Source organism: Rattus norvegicus, chromosome 18 (assembly GCF_036323735.1).
Source record: "Rattus norvegicus strain BN/NHsdMcwi chromosome 18, GRCr8, whole genome shotgun sequence".
Lineage (NCBI taxonomy): Eukaryota > Metazoa > Chordata > Mammalia > Rodentia > Muridae > Rattus > Rattus norvegicus.
Window position 1 is genome coordinate 13,728,460 of NC_086036.1, and position 19,076 is coordinate 13,747,535.

At 38.4% G+C, this 19,076-nt stretch overlaps 1 protein-coding gene across 1 annotated transcript in view; it reads right to left on the minus strand.

The window, feature by feature from the left end:
* Window positions 1-18,624, minus strand: part of Ccdc178 (coiled-coil domain containing 178) — a 397,289-nt gene extending 378,665 nt beyond the window's left edge. Inside the window, exons 1-3 of the mRNA XM_017601075.3 lie at window positions 18,496-18,624; window positions 4,130-4,285; window positions 1,837-1,920 (exon numbers count right to left, since the gene is read on the minus strand). Coding sequence (XP_017456564.1) covers window positions 1,837-1,897 — 61 coding nt within the window. The 5' untranslated portion in view covers window positions 1,898-1,920; window positions 4,130-4,285; window positions 18,496-18,624. The remainder of the gene's footprint in view (window positions 1-1,836; window positions 1,921-4,129; window positions 4,286-18,495) is intronic.
* Between the last annotated feature and the right edge of the window lie 452 nt (window positions 18,625-19,076).

Consider the following 19,076-nt stretch of genomic DNA (forward strand, 5'->3'; position numbering starts at 1 on the left):
CTGATACACCGTAACCAAAATATTTCAAAGCATCAAAGAATGACTCGGCATCCAATTGCATCTAAAAGATGACTGTAGGTCTAAAAAATCTATATTCTGAAAGAAGAGAGGAGAGTGAAACTTGGCAATACACATCTTACATGCACTTTGAGAATCTACTGTCTAGAATATTAAAGCTATGTCAGCAGGAGGCTTCTTATCTGGAAAGCTAATTGCAGACTATTTCTGACTGCTAGAGTTGTAGTCATAAAAAATTAAACAGAACAAACCAAAACCAAAACCATGGGACTTACCCACGGTGTATGAATGCCTGAAAATCATTTTCGTGATAATAAAGCCTACTTGATAGAAACCAACTGGAAACGTTCCATTGATCCCCTTTATTGTATCACTTTGTTTTTCTTTCTTTTTCTTTTTACTTAATCAGAGCTGGAGGCCAAACTCAAGGCCTCTCACGTGGCGAATAAGCTTTGCTACAGTCCAAAGAACTATGTCTTAAAAGTTTCTGTATCTTCTATTAGCAGTAAGGTAAGAAAATCCCAGATGCAAACTGTAGTGTGAACACACCTCATACATACTTTCATTCTGTATAATGAAACATATGATATAAAGCTAATAAATAAAAATTTACATCCATTATTTATATTTTAACTAACGTAGATATGATTGTACTGTGAAATACCATTTTGTGCTTGGTAAAATTATAGCCTTGAATTTTAATTTTATGCTCTGTTTTGTAAAAATATACTTTGATTACAAAGTTAAAATTAATTGTATTATAACTGATTGTCCAAAAAGAATTCATAAATACGAGTCATATGAAAACACTGCTAGCATGTACAAAATAGCATAGCTACAACAATTTGTAAAACTTTGATAATTTCATTTATTGTTTATTTCAATGAGGACAAGGACAAATTACCCAATCAGTTGCTTATTTTTGGTATAATTAGTATTTTGGTTTGACCACAATAGTCTCATTGGGACTGAAAAAACAGGAAAGGTCAACTAGGGTTGTTAATAAAAATACTGAATACAGTGCACAAAATGCCTTATATCGTGCTCTTGTGATCATCACAAATAATGATAGATGTTTTTAAGAGTTTAATGCATAATTATGTTCAATATGTCATTGTGAAAGATGGCTTTACACCTAAAACCTTGATGTTTTTGGATGAAATGTACAAGGATAAAGATAAGTTCCCAAGGCTTAGCAAAGCAGGGACATCTCAAAACCTTGCTTAAATGAGTTTAATGCTCTAGGCAATGGTTGGCTGGTGTACACAGAAAACAAAGAGTTTAGATATGGTGTGATGGACCCAGGGTTGATGTTTGAGTCAGCTCTTCCTAGCTCATGTTCCTCAACAAACCACAAAAGAACAATGGTATTGATATCTTTCTGGTAGTCATGGAAGCCAACTAAGGCAAATTGATGAATAATGCTATAAAATTTAACAAAATTTTTAGGACTTCAAAATATTCACTTAGCAACTTAACTGCTCTCTGGCAGTAGGAAATACAGCCATGATAGCCTCTCTCAAGCTACTGGGGAGAGATATAAACAGTTGATGGACATGCGCCTGGAAGAGCTGACGCAAGCATACTACAGCCCTGTATAGTTCAGTGTGTCACCAAGTAGTAAGTGTCACAGCACAAAAGAGAGAAGAAAAATTCAGACAGTAGGAATCTGTGAGCCTGTGCACTCATCTGGGTCATCTCCCTTTCCTTGCCACGGCAAGTTCTGGCTTTGTAAATTCCAACCTTTCTGTGCAGTTGCCATCTGCTATGAGTCACCATGTTCTGTTTGCAAAGAAAAGTAACTCCAGAGGAAATCACCTGTCTTTGATGTATCCTCATTGGTGCTAGGTTGAGCTGCATTTTTCTCGTTTTCTGGCATGATTTTTGACAGTATTCTAAAACCTAATTAAAAATAAAAGTATTTTAATATCATGAATCAAAGTTAGTCTGCATCTCACTAGTCATCAGTTTAAAAAACTGGCAGTGTAAGAATGAAATTCTACTATCATAGAATATATTACACATCTATAAAATTAACAGAAAATTTTGTTAAATCATAAGGAATTAGATAAACTATCAAACACGTATCCAATCCCAGTGGCCAGGCCTAAACATATACTCATACGTGCAACACTAAATGGATTCAGCAAATTGTATTTATTTATTTTATATATAAGTAAAATATCAGAAGATAAAAGTGGAAGCCTGGCATGTCGTACTAATAGAAGAGCAAAGTGGAAACAATAAAAAAAAGTATGACCATCAGAATGACTAAAATAAAACTCCAGCTTCTAGCAGAGATGTAGAGAAACTTGGTCACTAGTCCTTGTTGTTAGATTATAAAGTAGTTTAGGTACTCTGGAAAATAGTTTTGAAGTTTCTATTAACATTAGTAGCAAAGAACTTGCCGAACTGAATCAATAATTGTGCTCTTGAATATTTACCCAAGAAAGAACAGACATTTATTCACATATAACAATCAAAACTTGCTTACTATCTGAAATATCATTTAGAAACTAAACTGACATCATGATATACAATCCAGGAAAAAGGAACTGGGTGGAACAGACTATTTAAACTATTATATAAACAAACATTTGTATGAACCAAATTAAGATGTTGAATGAAATAACAAACTCTGTAACAAAGAACAGATTAATGATTGCCCCGACTAGACAGGAGTAACAGTTTATGTAGAAGAATAGATTGTATTGACAAGGATGTTGACTGTGTTGGCAGTTACACAGTGCTATACATCATTAATTTGTATACAAACACACACATGTCTACCAGCATTACTAGTAAAATTTGAATTTGTTATCTTGTTTGTATCAATATGGATTCTGCAGTGCTACTGCTATGCTATAAGATCATTGAGGTAGTCATTTGGCAGAAGAACACATCTTGTTTTGTATTGTTTTGCAGTCTTCTGTGAATCCATAATGATTTCAAGAAGTACTTGTTACATAGTCATAAATGAAAAGACAAACCATTGATGACTATAGAATTATTATACTAGAAGAGTTGATCCACGTAGAAGGACACGTGACATGGACCTGGCCTGGAAATGTAGCTCAGCTGGTAAAGTGCTAGTGTAGTATACACAAAGCTCTGGGTTCTAATCTTAGTAATACTGTGTAATTGGGTGTGATGACACACACCTATAAACGTAGCATTTGGAAGATGTAGTCAAATAAGTAGGAGGTTAAGGTCATCCTCAGCTATGCAGCAAGTTTAAGACTAGCCTTGATATGGGAGTCTTCATTAAAAAATTAGCTAATACACCACAATAAAATTTAGAACACATTTTGTCCAATGATCATATATGTAGATATATGATATAGATACATATATATTATATACATTCATGTTTATGCATATGCATAAATGTGGTCTTCTCTAAATTGTAGATTCTTCATTTTTTCTACCTTTTATCCTCTTAGTTCCACCTCTATAACACTAGATAGGGGAGAAAGAAGAATAGAGGAGGGAAGACAGGGTGGAGACGGGAGACAAATAGAGGGAGGAGTCTAGTTTTGAATCTAATTTTTTCTTTTGTTTCTTGTTTGAGAAACCTCAACCAATATCCTAAACAACCAACAACCTCCAAACCCACATATTGGGGTACTAACATTTATATATCCTCTGAAAACTCCCCAGAATTTCAAATGTCAGACAATACCAGAAACTAGCTGTGCCTGACAAAACCACACTTCTGCTAGAGCATGAGGCAAATCACATTCAGCTTCTGCAGACTATCCTAAGCAGCCCCATTTCCCCCCACACCTGGGATTAAAATGAAAACATGTTCTTACAATAGTCTTTTTAAAGAAACCAAAATTCCAAAATCTTTACTACAAATAAGTAGTTGAAGATGCTCTCAGAAGTCCTCCTGGAGGAAGTGTCATCTAACCATAATAAACTGAGATATGCACTATGTCATTTGCAGGAAAGAATTTCCCATACACAGTTAATGAAGACACGTAGCTCCTAAAACAAGAACATGCTCAGAATGTCCCAGAAATGGAAACGGCAACTAATTATTAATTCTAGAACCAGTTATAATGTAAACATATAAATTCAAAGCAACAAAGGATCTATTGTACTTCACCTGACAATTTTTCAAAAGTCTCCTGCCTGGAATCCTCAGGCTTTCTTCATTCAAATCAGACAGCTTGTTGGCCTGCCAGAAAGTTGGAAATCTTTCATCCTTCACAGTTCTTGGTAGAACTTCTCTTTTCTCTGTATTTTCACACCATACTGAGAGCTAAGATTTAAAACATATTGAAGGTCATGATTCAAACAAAATATATGTAAATTATTCTAAAAGTTATCCACTCCCCATAGCATGTTGAGTAAAGGCAGAAATGAGCACACAATGTAAGTTCCAATGGTCAAGAATGACAGCAGGCAGAAATCAATAGTCTTAACCCTGAGCAGGGTCCATAGTCAGAATGGCATATTCAAAAAATAGAATGACTAATAGAAAGAGTTTCTTCTATAGTTGTGGGGAAGAGAAACCCAGGGTTTCCAAGAATCATAAAGACAGCATTTCTAGCAGAGATAATGGGAGCTGGGGAGAGGCGTTCTGAGAAATCACGAGGATTGACATTCCAATCCCTAGCACCCACTTAAACGATGGGGAACAGGAGATGGAGAGGTGCCTTCCTGCTCTCCCCCATAGTACCAGAGTTCAGTTTCCAGCATGCATATTAGGACCCGAATACTCACCGATACTTCTAACTCTAGGGGATCTAACTTACTTTTCTGGCCTCCAACACGACTGCACACAGCATAAGCCTACATGTATGCACATATAACTGAAAATAATTTTTTAATGAGAAATTATCAGCTTGTACGTTTAACCTTAAAATTGAGGATGTGGAGACAAGACAATTCCAAGGCTCACTGGCCAACAACTCTACCCTACTAGGATGAACTGCAGGTTCAGTGAGAGATCCTGTCTCACAATATAAGGTAGAGAGTCCTAGAAGACAGATGCCTTTAATCCCTGGCGTCCACACCTGCAGACACACAGCTGTAAATACACCCATATTCACTACATACCCCCAACTGTCCCCAGGCCCACACACACACTAGAAGGAAACATTATGGGATCTACCCCTTGTTGTCCATGAATGACCTATGGGGGACATAAGTGTTATCAGAATTCTCTGGGCTGCAGTCTCACTCCCCTTTCTCAGTTATTTCATTTACTCCACATCTTGGCAGTGTGAATGTGTTAGGAAGTTTGGTTGCTGACATTTTGAGTTTTATGTTAGAGAGCCTTGGTCTTCAAAAGGAGCTAACTTTCTCTGATTTGAGTCCAGTTGCCCTCACAGGATTTTAATTATTCTTACTCGAATCATGTATTTATACTCTCACCCATTCCAGACATTGTTGCCAAGAAATTAGGATGCTAGCTGAAGTCTTAACTCATCCTCAATCCCTTGCCACAATTATAGCTCAGATGAAGTTGGCGTCTACCAACAAGGGCCTCACAATAATCATGGTGCAGATAGTAGGGAACAGAGAGAGAAGGAAATTTGAGCTGCCGTATATGTAGCTTCTGTTCCAAAACTGGAGTCTGAGTGACAGACAGGTGGTGGGCTACACTGTAAGGAAGATTATTTTGGAGGGCATGCAGAGATAATTCTGGTAATTTGCATTAGAAATGGCAACGAAGCTAAAAAGAATTACTTTCTTAGGGATGATGCAGAAAGAATTCATGAAGGATCAGGGATCTTAGATCGGATTGTCTTACCCACTTTGATGTTAACTGTTGCCAGTTCTACTCCATCCAGTCACTGATCCACTTACCAAGATTTAGCATGCATCTTGTTTAGATCATTGTCTTACATTTTAGCCAAATAGGGACGAATTATCTAATCTGGACCTTGAAAGCATATTTATCAATTTTGATTAAATTTTATACTTATTTACTACTAGAAAGAAATTTTACATGGGGTTGAGATGTTACAGATCTGGGATACAGGTAGAGTATCTTTAGTTACATAATCATCACCCTGTGCTTTGTCGTCTACACTGTACCTATGCCATCTACTGAGGCCAGCCACAAGTCCAAGTCCACCACTGCTTTGTGTACTCATCTGGTTCTACTGAGGTTTCTGTGTGAGATTAGCCCTTACAGGAAGACATCTGCCTTCTTCTCCAAGGACTTTAACAACTCAGTAATTCAGCCTCATGCTGCATTTAATATGTAGTTTTCTGAACCAATCTGTCAATGTATGTTATTCCCACTGATTTGAAGATTTGATACCCACCCCCTTTCTCTCTCCAACTCCTTGCTTCTCACTCACTCCAATTTTCTGCCATTAAAGTTTAGCAGAATTAAGAATAATTGAATTATGAATAGTAAATTTTTTCTGAAAACATGATTTCTTCTGTCAAAATTGAGTTACTAACTAACACATAAAGAAAAATTACAGGACTATATGTATATTTTATAAAACTTAAAGACAAGACTTTCTTAGTCTTGATTCAATCATCATGATCCAATGTGATGATTTCCAAAGATATTTCAGAAAACAATGAAAAATATATTTGTCAAATACAGCAAAACAATGAACGCAATATTGAACATGCACCCATCAAATTCTCACATTTTTCTCACACATTCTACACATTGTAGAATCTTATTTGAGAAAATTCACAACACAGAGCAAGCAAATAATTCATGACTTCTGAATTCAATTTTACTATTGACTTTATATTTTATCTTTATCATGTCCAATTGCATTAAGACATATTACACAGTACATCTCATGGTTTTGACAAAGCAACGCACATCTTCCACAAGATTAAATGCCATCTTTCCCCTATAAATCAAGTTAGAGCCAAGGCAGTTTTTATACATACTCTCAAATACATCTAAGATTGTATCCAGAACTTGTCTATGTGGAATGATGAACCCTCCATCTTCTGATAGTGACTTGAGACAGAAAATGACAAACAATTCAAATCTTTCATGATGTTAAGTTATTTCATAGGTAAATATCACATATTATATCCAGGTTCACCTCCTAGTCACATCACACAGTTTTATAATGGGCAAACCGAGAAACACAGCATCTGACAAAATACAACGTATTTCATGTGTAGGATTAGTAACTACTTCTTGCCTAAAATGTATTCTCACAAATTATGGCAAAGATGAAGTTTCAAAATTAAATGAAATTAATGACTTTCTAAGCTAGAAAATGCATTCTATTTTCAGAACTGTTTTTCCCCTCCAAAAATGTGCATTTTGGTTCTGTTTATTTAGAATTTCAATAATTATTTATTAACCTATTCTGTGCATTTCTGACATGTATTGTAGGTGATACAAAAATTATATGCACCAATCCTTTCCCTAGAAAAATTGGAATGTAGTATACATGCATCCATTTCTCACATCAGGCTGATGGTCTCATATTAAAGTTGTCCCCAAAATCCAATAAATAAATACTCCTGGGAAGACTCTGTCTCTGGGCAGCTCAGAGGCAGCTTTGGCCAGAAATCTAACTCCAGATACACCTACTAGGGAGACTGGCAAAGTCTCAGGGGGGGGACCATAGTTTGTATTCCTGCAGTAAAATAAAATAAATTTCAGAACTCCTTAATATGCTGTTTTGTGTATTAAAATGATAACACTATATAGTGCATTACTTAATCATTTACATGGAAGCCTGGTTGAATGGAATCATTGGGAGTAATTACAGTTCCTGGTTAAGATTCCAGAACTACATGGTCTCAAAAAAACAGATAGATTAAAAAGCTCAAATTAAAAAGAATAAGATAAACATAGATGAAACTATAGAAAGATAAAATGAGAAAGGCCTCTTTCAGGATGCCACTAAAAATACACGCATGCATGCAAACTTGAGTGCTGTGACGTCATACAACAATTCAGCTATTTATCTAAAGTCGTCTTACAAACCACGAAGGTACCCTGATTAAATATTAGTAACAAAGGATTTTTTTGTGTGAGAGACTGAAGGATTAGAGCAAGATGAAACAGTCAAGAAGAAAATATGAACACATGTTGAAGAGTTACCAGTCACCGTAAAACACGCACCCACAGAGAATGGGTCGAACTAACAAAGGGGCAAAGCTGCGTCCACTGAAGGAATAGCATGAAGTACCCTTCCTCATAGAATTTATAAAAATATTTCAAAAATTAAGTCATTGCAGAGCAAGATATACTAGAGATTAGGAAAGGACAGAGCACTAAAGCCATCTTTTCATTCTATGGGCAGTCACTTTATCTGAACCTTTTAAAGGAGAGAAAATAATGTATAATACAAACAATATACACTCCTCTTTAAGAGAACCATAAATGTTTTCAAATGACCTTTTCTATACAGAAAACTATCCCAAAAGAGACGTAATGTGAAGAAAGATCAGGTTCATCTATAAGTGTGTTCTATTAGGGGAGGGTAAGCACTAATCTTTGTCTCTCTTCAAAGGAGAGGGGATATAGTGTTTTCATCAGAAATCCAAGCATAGAAGCCATTAGTTGTCCAACATAATCCTAAACTGAGTAATTAAGAAACTTTCCTCAAATAAAATTGAGGTAATTAATTAAGATGCATGATAAAGGGCAGCGACTATAAGCAACATTATGCTTTATACATTGAATTTATTTTAGCCACTTTGTTATATATGGGTCGACATAGAATTATCTCCTAATAGACCAATTAACCAAAGAGGAAAAAAAATTCAAATTGTCCTTGAGAAACAAATAAACTTTCTATTAGCTTTTAAGCCCGAACATAACAAACCTATTTGGGATTCAATTTATTCTAAGATTCCACTTTATCAACATATAATTAATTATCAGCAAATATAATATGAAACATATAATGAAGAAATTTTAAATAAATATTCTCCAGTTATTATGGGTTCTATTTAGGGACTGAGATAGAGACAATACTGTCTGGTTCTGAGGAAACTAATTCTTCCTGGGTTCGTAGGAAAACTAGATGTTATGAGATTTTTTAAAGACAGTGTCAGGCCCACCATAAGCCTGTTTTTTTTGGAAGGGGGAGTAAATCAAGTCAGAATGTGCCATTTGCTCTTCCAGCTCTTCTCCTCTCCATGGCCACGAGGGAAACCGTGGTATAGAGACACCAAGATAGAGCAAACTCACCCTCAGTGGTGTGACACCATCAAAAAGAATAGCCTGTGTTCTGCCAGAGCATGTTGGCTTTATAAATTTTGCAACGTTAAGTTGAAGAGCTGATCAAAAGTACTTGCCAGTGATTTACAAACATTATTGTGTTTTTACACAATAATGAGGCAGAATGCTAATAATAGAAATACCTCCAGTTGTTGCCCACTGTCCTCAGAACTAAGAGGACAGACCACATCTAACTAAAATACAAGCAATCACCTCTTTTAACAAGTATAGTAGAGTACGGGGAAAATTATATTTTGGGAAATTCTCTTTGTTAAAAGCTAAGACACTATCGTATATAATTTTCACATATTCCTCGGAACATCTGTAGTGTGCACATTCTCAATTATGAACCTAATGAGTAGCTTTGCTTTTAAAATTCAAGAACCTCATCTCTCACCAAAGCAAGGGACTCTCTGCTTGTTTCAGTTCCGGCCATTGAAACACAGTTTACATCACTTCTCCTGTGTCCACAGCCTGCCAGGAGCAATTGCTGAACCAACATACACAAATTAGGACGTCCAAATGCATTTTCTAGCAGACACTAAAACAAATTCACAGCTATTGTGATGCAAATTTTGATATACAACTTCAAGTCACCTTGCTATGGGGTGCCACTGCCAGGGAGTGATATCAATGCCCCAGTTCGAAACTTAAAAGGAAGGACTGTTCAGTGCCTGCTTTGCCAAGTTTCTCCTTCATGCTGATGAAAACATGCTTGTGAAAACAGCTAGTCAGTCGAATGTGTAGACATGGCAGTTTGTACCAGGAAAGGACTGTGTGGTGGCTCATCTCAGGGTTAAAGCAGTAATAGTCTGGATTCCATTCAGTCTCTAATTCACAGTGTCCTGAACAGCAAGTGTAATGAGAGCTCATTTTTCCTAGGGTTGTAGAACAGTCACTTTTCTCACCATGTGAGAAAGCACCTGGCAAAAACAAAACAAAAAAGCAAAACAAAACACAAAACAACAACAACAACAATAACAAAAACACACCAAAAACCAAAGAACCTTAGGGAGTAAGGGTTTATTTTAGTTCACACCTTAAGAAGAAAAATGGCACCTGGTGGCAGGGAAGGCATGGTTATAAGAATGCGAGACCACCAGTCTCTGTGTCTGCAATTGGGAAGTAAACAACAGAAAATATGTAGGCTAGGCTAGGCTAGAAAACTTTAAGACCCACTCCCATTGACACACTTCTTCCAGAGGGTTCTACTTCCAAGGTCTTCTAAATCCTTACAAAACACCCTACCAGCTGGGGAGTAAGTGCTCAAACACAGATGTCAACAAAGGGGCTTTCACATCTGAGTTTCAGGTTAAATCTCTACATCCGGAGACAGATATGGCTTAGCCCAAGGAGGCAGGATTCACAGTCGAGTGTACAGAACTCAGGGGTTGATTCTGAGGGTCTTTCTGCTGCATTAAGGCATGGCATGACGACTCCAACCATAATTACACCTGAGATGCTCAAACCAGCAGGGATCTAAGAAATCTAGAGCACTGGTGGTACACGAAGTTGGAGAGATGGCATGGCAAAAGGGTGCTAAGTGGGCCTGAGGACCACACAGCAAAGAAAGCCCCAGAAGTTTAGCAGAGCTTGCTTTGATTGTGTATGAGGAAAGCACGAAGTTACTGACCTCCTGGGGTGGGAGCTTGAAGGACTTGGAAAGCAGGGCCTGAGATCTAGACCTTCTACCCAAAAAACATGTTGCTCACGGGACTACATTTCTTTTATCAGAATTTTTCTAGAGATTGTTAAGGTCACTTAAGGAAGGTGGCTATATATTTTCCACCTACATTTTAACATTTAATTTAATTTCATCTTCCCTCTCTCCTTCTCCCCCTTCCCCTACACACGTACTCCCCTCTCTTCCTATTTCTCTTCCTCTTCTCCCCTCTCTCTCTGTTAAAAGAGCCCAAATGCACATGCATTGCCTTTTTTCAAATATTAAGGAAATAAATATTGACAATTGCTTTTCCTTGATTAACGCGATGTTAAGGAAACAGAAGATTAATAAGTGTCTTATGACAAAGACTGACGTTATTAACTTTTCTGAGGTTATAGCTAAACAACAACAAAGTCAGTATTTTACATTAATTTGGAAATTTGAATCTGTCTGTTGTGTGGAGATAGTGCGTTTCACTGAGCTAGTCCTTTGTAAAGACCTTTTAGGATTTAAAGATTGGATAACCCCCGAGTAATCCCCCATTTTCCTACAGACTCGGCTTCTGTTATTCTACTGAGAATTGTTACCCAGGGCTGATTTCCCTAATTTTGCAAAAGGATACCTAGACATTGGCAGAGCGTCTCCTCCAGGGTGTATCAGGTTTTTTTGTGCATCAAGATTCCCTAAATGATCTTCTTCAATACGTAGACTACCGAATTAATGCAAAGCACATGTTGCTAAATAAGAAAGAATTCTATCTCATGTGAGTTCCAAAATTAAAATCTAATAAATGTGGAAAGACTAAGTCCCCTTAAATGTGACCTCAGCAGAAGGTCACAGGGTCTTTCCTGGCTGCCGAGCCTGAGTGCTAAATTAGAAACAGGTAACTCTGTGTTTTATCCGTTCCTAACCATCACTCAAGTTTTAGCCCCTGGTTCCTTGCCAGAGCCCAGGGAATGATCTGCAGGGAAAGAAAATATGAGGCTGAACCCAGTCAGAAAATGAGGAGTCCAGGGAAGTAGGACAGTGAGGCTTCATTTCCTCTTAAGCGCTACAAACCATTAGTTGAGAAAATTTAATAAAATGTTGAGGTTTCCTGTTAGAGATTTCATTCCAAACAGTGGGGTCCCTCAATGGCAGCCCACTCCATGACTACCTATAGTTTAACAGCAATCACACCAGGGCGTCTTTGACTCATAGAAAGGTATGCTTTCCTATACATTTTGGAAAGAATGTCACTGTAGTCATCATGATGACATGAGGCAAAAAAGTCACTGACAAATGACTGCTATAGAGTTATTTTAAATATAATACAGATTTTTAAAAAATTATTTGGGTTTAGAAAGATATCAACATTTATCATCTTTTCCTACAAGCTGTGTATTTTGTATACTGAGTGATCTGTTAGTATCCAGAATAGAAATTAAAAAAATCCACCAAGGACTTGAGGTGCAGCTCAGTAAATCAAGTCCTTGCTTCTCAAAAATGAGGACCTGAGTCTGGATCCTTACTACCCCCAAGTGGGTGTGGCAGTACACATCTGTGACCTTAGCGCTGGTGGAAAAGAAGACAGGAGAATCCCTTGGGCTCAGTGGCCATCCAGCCAAGCCAAATCAGTGAGTTTCAGTCTCAGTGAGAGACTCTGGAGACTGGGCTGGAGCAAGCTCAGTCAATAAAAGTGATCGACTTCAAGGCCATTGAAAGGTCTGTCTCAAAAAATAAAAGTGCTAAAAAGAACTGGCCGGGTAGTCTAGCCAAATCAGTTAGTTTTGTGATCATTGAGAGACCCTGTCTCAAAACTTAAGGTAAAGAATGATTGTTTCCACGTGTATCTCCTCACATACTTTATACACCACACATATAGAGTCTACAGACACTATACATACATACACACACACACACACACACACACACACACACACACACACACACAGCAACTTCACAAATAATATAGCTATTGAGAAATCTTAAATCTAACTGGAAAAAACTAAATACGTTACTAATTCTCTATGTTCTTAAAATGTCAGTCAGGAGAAATAAGTTTTTATTTGCTGCCAAACAGTACAAAGCTATAAATAATATTATAATATAAATAATAGCACCAAGTAAGAAATCCATGCTCAGTAAGACAACAAACAAATAGAGTGCAATTTTACCATCTGGAGAATAAGGAAATCAACACTAATAAGAAACATCAGGGATTTATTACAAAAAAATTATGCCGAAAGCGTTTTAGAGTCATTTTCTACAAAATATTCAAATTAGTAGGTAAAGAGGTAAATTGTACACTACATATTTGGATGCCACTGGCACCATCTTATCCAACACCTTACGGCATAATATATGCTAAGTAATTTAAACTATCTTAGCTATGAATGCTATCATGCTGATATAGTTTGCTGCCATGCCACGAGGAACCAGTAACCATGAATAAAATGTTTCACTCAGTTATCCAGGCCCAGAAGGGTATTGGTTTGTTTCTGGTATTGTATTATAGAATTCAAAGAAATTAATAAATCTGAAACCGTTTGAAATATCAAGGAAACACAAACACAAAATAGGAGATGGAAGTGACAGGGGAGGGCAGGATAATGTAAACCGTGTAGGTCAAAGAATCCAGCAACCATTTGATATCACCATACCTGGGGAAACACAGGGGGATCGAAACAATTCCTATCCTTGCACGCCATCTTGAGAGCTCCACTCCCTCTCGTTATGTGAGAGTCTCGATGGAACAGAAGGGAGGGGATTAAGTGGAAAACACCTCCAAGTGTCTTACCACCCATTACACATCTTCAAAAGGCCCACCAACACTTTGATAATTCAGAAATCAAATTCCCATATCAGCAGCATTTCCTGCCACATCTTAGGATGCAGAAATCATTTCTCTCATCCATCTTTAAAGTCTCACAGTACTAGAGAAGCATGGCATACTCTAAGATATTTTCCAGAAGCATTGTTGGGCTCTGTGAGATAACATTTCTAAAGTTTTAGGTTGAAGCAGTGATGATCATGGAGCAAAAAGGACAGGGGAAACCATAGCTTTTCATTTGTTGAATAAAATCTGTTCTATACAATAGATAATTAAATTTAAAAAAACCCTCTCAAGAGCCTGTCCAAGATTCCATGTTATTCAATATCATAGCCACTAAGCATCCCAAACCTTGAAGTCTTGGTTACATTATCCCCTGCTGAATCACAATTGCTTCTTGCAGTTTTGTCTACGGTAAACTGATTTGATACTGCTGTTCTAGAGGGTTCCAACTTCATATTGTTGCTATGTCTACTAACATGTATGTCCGCTATACATTGTCTGATCAACTTTCAAAATACAAAACTACAAAAGATCTCTATTTAACCAGTTGACTTCTCACAGTGACACAATAACTAGAAGATAGTTATAACACGGGCCCAATGGCCAGTACCACGCCACAGGGTGGTTATTGGATAAATGAACAGAAGCACAGCCATCGGAATTAGGGACAGAATTTTTTCAAGGAACAGTTACTAAAGTTTTCTTTGAAAGAATGACAGAAAAATAATTGTCTTTGCTGTCTGAGAGTCATCTCACTGAGCAGCAGCACAAGTGTCCTCATGGTAGATATCCAGACTCTCCACACCCTTTCTGCTGTGTCCCTTCCTGTCTCCATCCACTTGGTCACTGCATTCTAGCTTCTAAATTTTAATAATTTAATATCCAGGCCTCTCATCCAGCTTCCTCATTCTTAGTTATATAAATTTAACATTTTTCAAGCCCACGAAAGGAGAATGAATGTCTTTGGTTCTTGTGGGAAGATGTTTTGGTTAGTTATCTATATTTACAAAAATATGCCCTGAATTTGCAGAAAATGGAGCAAAATGTAAGTGCAGACAAACATTATAAAACAGGCTGAGGTCGTGGCAAAAATAGGGGATTAGGCAGTTTAGTGATGCACTAAAGACCGTAGCGTGTAAATCTGTTACATGTGGGATTAAATTCCTGGCAGGCCCCATCAGTAGCCATGAGACCTTGGAGAAGATAGTGAAAGTATGTGGAGTGCTGGCCTTTGCCTCCTGAAATTGAAAACAGTGGAAGAGATAATGCCTTATAATCCTACTACAAGGATTGAAGTAGCACACAAGACTGGAGAGATGGTGCTGCAGAAAAAGATCCTGCTTTTGCCAAACCTGATGACTTGATTTTGATCCCAGTCAGGCACATGATGGACGGAGAGAACAAACTTCTTCAAATTGTCCATTGACCTTCTCATGTTCAATGTATACACACACACACACACACACACACACACACACACACACACACACACACACACACCAGAGATATAATAAAAACACTTACATAGACTAATCCAATGCATAGCATAGCATAAACACTTAATAAACATTAATTATTTAAACTGTTAACTGGGTTTTATCCACAAATTTTTTGTTTGTAAAACAATGGCTAGCTTTTTCAGGCCTCAGTTTTCTATTTTTATTGATGAGGGGTTTTGTTCATTCGTTTGTTTGTTTGTTTGTTTATGAACAGCAAAAGACCAAATTTCATGAAAATAGAACTTCAGTTTGAAACGTCTGTATCCATCCAACGCAAATAGAAACTTCATCAGTCAACTCAGAACATGTGGTCTATGTCATTGCTGCCACTTTCTTACCTGCCACTGTCTTTAATGCTAACTCAGAGCCCAAAAGAGAAAACCAAGCAAACCCAGAACTCTGCATGCTCCACACCTACTTAATTCTCCTCCAGCAGAGCATCATGTGAATCTTCCCACTATGTCACCAGAAAATGGTCACTTCTCATATGTACCTTTTGGTCTCTGCCCACCCAATCAGTGTAGACAACAGTGGCTGAGTCCAATTTTTAGAAAGTTCTTAATAAGTAGTCTCTATTTATTCTCATTTATATGAACTCTATCTACTTCTTTACACACCATTGAAACTGAGAACAAGAGCTCAGCACATACATTAGATTAAAGTGCAGTTGCCATGCAATCAGGGGAGACGGTGCCACAACTAGACTTCTTATGCTACCGAGCAAAACTCACAATCCTAGGAATGGAATCATCTTGTTGAGTCATTGACCAAAAAAGTCCCATAGACTATCACTGAAGCATCACAAGAACCTATGCAGAAGAAGTTGAAAGATTATAAGAGCCAGACGTGTGTAGGACTCCAAGGAAACAGTTGTTTTGTTTTGTTTTGTTTTGTTTTAAAGGAAGACTGATGCGGATGTTAGCTCATGGAGACGGTGATAGCTTGCACACCTACAAACACTCAAGCTAGACAAACTCTCAGCACAGAGACTTGGTTGGCACAATGTACCACGCCTAACAGAGAAGACACTTGCAACTTGATACCCTCTGGGAGAGAACAAAAACATCGGTTTTCTCTGCTAGAGTGTCCTGGAGTGTCACTAAGCATATCGACCACATGTCAGGGCAGATCCCATGCTCAGAAGGAGTTGGTTGACACAAAGGAAGCCCATGGGATTTTGCATGTGCTTTCTCTTTTGTTATCTTTAGCATTCTTTGTCTTTTTGGTTGGTTGGTTGGTTGGCTGGTTTTCTGAGAGAGTATTAACTTGGATGGGTAGAGACGTGGGAAGGAACTGGGAGGAATTGGGGAAGAGAAAATAGTGCAATCCAAATATATTACATGGGAAAAAGTCAAGAAAAAGACCTCAATATTAATTTTAAAATGAGTTAGCCAGGTGTAATGGTACACACCAGTAATTTTAACCCATGATAGGGGTAGGAAGTCACAAATTCAAGACAAGCCTGAACTATATAGCAAAGCCTTGTTTATAAATAACAAATCAGCGCTATTCTATGCTTTCTTACTGGCATGATTTTGCAGAAATTAGACTCTCAAATACCATTGCCGTTAGGGCTCAGATGCACAGAATCTGCTTGTAGTCATGCTGTTTTCCTACCAGGCATATCCAGATGATTACAGCACAATCAAACCAACTCTCTCAATCTATTTTTGCCAACAATGAATACACAATCTTCAACTACTTCACATATTCCAGCTGCTCAATCTGTTTTCCCTTAGTCATCGTCTATCTTCCTCCTTTCCATTTTCTGCGAGCTCCAGAGTCTAGAGTTTTAGCAATGAATATTCTCAGCAACTTTCAGTCCCATCTACCTAGGATACAAATGGGTAAAAAAAAAGCTACTGTTTTTATTTTATTTTAATGAAGAAGAGCTCACTTAAAACTCTTACTGGAGTCCGGAAGGTATATCAGATAAAGATGCTTGCTACCAAGCTGTATGATCTGAGTTAGAGCCTTGGAACCCACAATGGTGGAAGAAGAGAACTGATTCCAATATGTTGTCCTCTGACCTGCGCATATGTAACACACACACACACACACACACACACACACACACACACGCACACACACACACGCACACACACACAACTGCTCTAAAATGGGAGGATGAATCCTCTGGGACAAAGAGAACCCTCTGGCATGTGTCTAGGTATTTTGCTTAGGTAAAAAGCTGGGAGGTGAATCCAGATCCCTTAGAAATCATATCTCTAATGTGATAGAAGAAGCCAGTGTAAGGATGCCTTCTATATTCAAAGCAGAACAGAAAGAAGGGTAGACACAGAATGTTCAATGGAGAGTAAAAAAGCCAGCAGGCCTCTGAGGGCTGCCCATCAGTTCAGTTAAGTCTCCGTGTCATGCTCTTGACAGTTGTGAGAAGTATACTTACTGATAGAGGTCATAGAAAAGTCTTAAAAGTCAATAATTAAGCGAGGAGTATTGTATATTAAAGACAAAGTGGACTAGCCTCACGTAAACAGCTACAATTCCTACAAACTGCTGAATGTGCTTCTGAGATTCGCCATCTATTTCTCTCAGTTCTTACATTTGTAAGTGGTGGCTTAAATCCTATTTCCTCATCAGGTCCAAGAAACCACGAGGGATTAACAAGAGTCATGAACATTAGCAGGAACATTCTATGTGGGTCAAGAGGCCAAAAGTAATCGAAGCTAGAGTGTGCTGTGATCAGCACGACTGGCAGCTCCCTAGCCAGCCCACACACTTCCGGAGCAGAAGAATGTATGGAGAGCAACGGCCATGTGCTCTGACTTACATCAGGAAATAGCTGTGGGCTGGACCTGAGAGTGGCATTGGGACCTAGGGCAAGGGGGAACTGGTCATCACTTTCCTTCCAGGATGGAGATGTGGGCGTGGCTGATTTAATTGTTGCAGATTTAGAGTATACTTACTCTATTATATGTTATATTTTGTATTTCCGTGTTGAGAAATAGAAACCTCCCACCTGTCCCTAAGAAGCTATTTAATGGCGTTTAATGGGATCATTATTTTTAATTAAAACAAACAAAACGTCACACCATTTTCAAAAGAAGCCATTAGCAACTCTGAAGAATAACGATTGAGCTACTGTCAGGAAGCTTTGAAAGTGAGTGGAGTAAAAGTCCCAGACAGCATTCTGTTCCAGACAGGAAATTCTGCAGTCAAGGAGGAGACAGTATCTCTTGACGGTCAAGGGATGAAAGAAAGGGTGTAGTAGTCCAGGGGCACTGCCGCCACCTTTTTGTGCAGAGGGCACTAGAAGGTCCATGATGCAAGCCGTGCAGGCGCCGCAGGCCCTACTCACCCTCTACGCCAGCTTTCGCTTCTCTGCTGTGGCGTCCGTCCGTTACTGGCTCGAGCCTCCCAGGCAGTCCAGTCTCCCTACTCCGCTGGGCCTCTCTCTCCACCTTTCTGGGCTGTCTCTCCTTCCCATTCTCTCTGCCTTTCCCAACCCTCCTCTCCCAACCCATCCAGAGACTTTTTCTCTGCTGCCTCAGACCCTGGATTGGCGGGCCTTGTGTGATGAGCTGCTCCTTGTTTATTTCCTCTTTAACTTGCTTGACAGAACTCCTTTCCCCTTCATGGGTTAACAAATGGGGATGAAACAAGGGCTCTTCCCATAGTAAGATATCATAGGATAGACAGCTGGAAGACCACATTGAGCATCTAAGAAGACTTTGGGACCTTGGTCCTGTCCTCTCCGAGACTTGCTAGCCTGTATTTTGTTTTGTGATCACTCCTTCACCGAGGAACTCTCAGCACTGGGTCTCTTTTCCCTAAGACACTGTGACCAGAAGACTGACTGTAAAATATGAGCTCCCGGTGCAGTGTAGTTGATATTTAAGATAACTTTATACTGTTAGCTAACTGTTGGAGAGAAAAGGA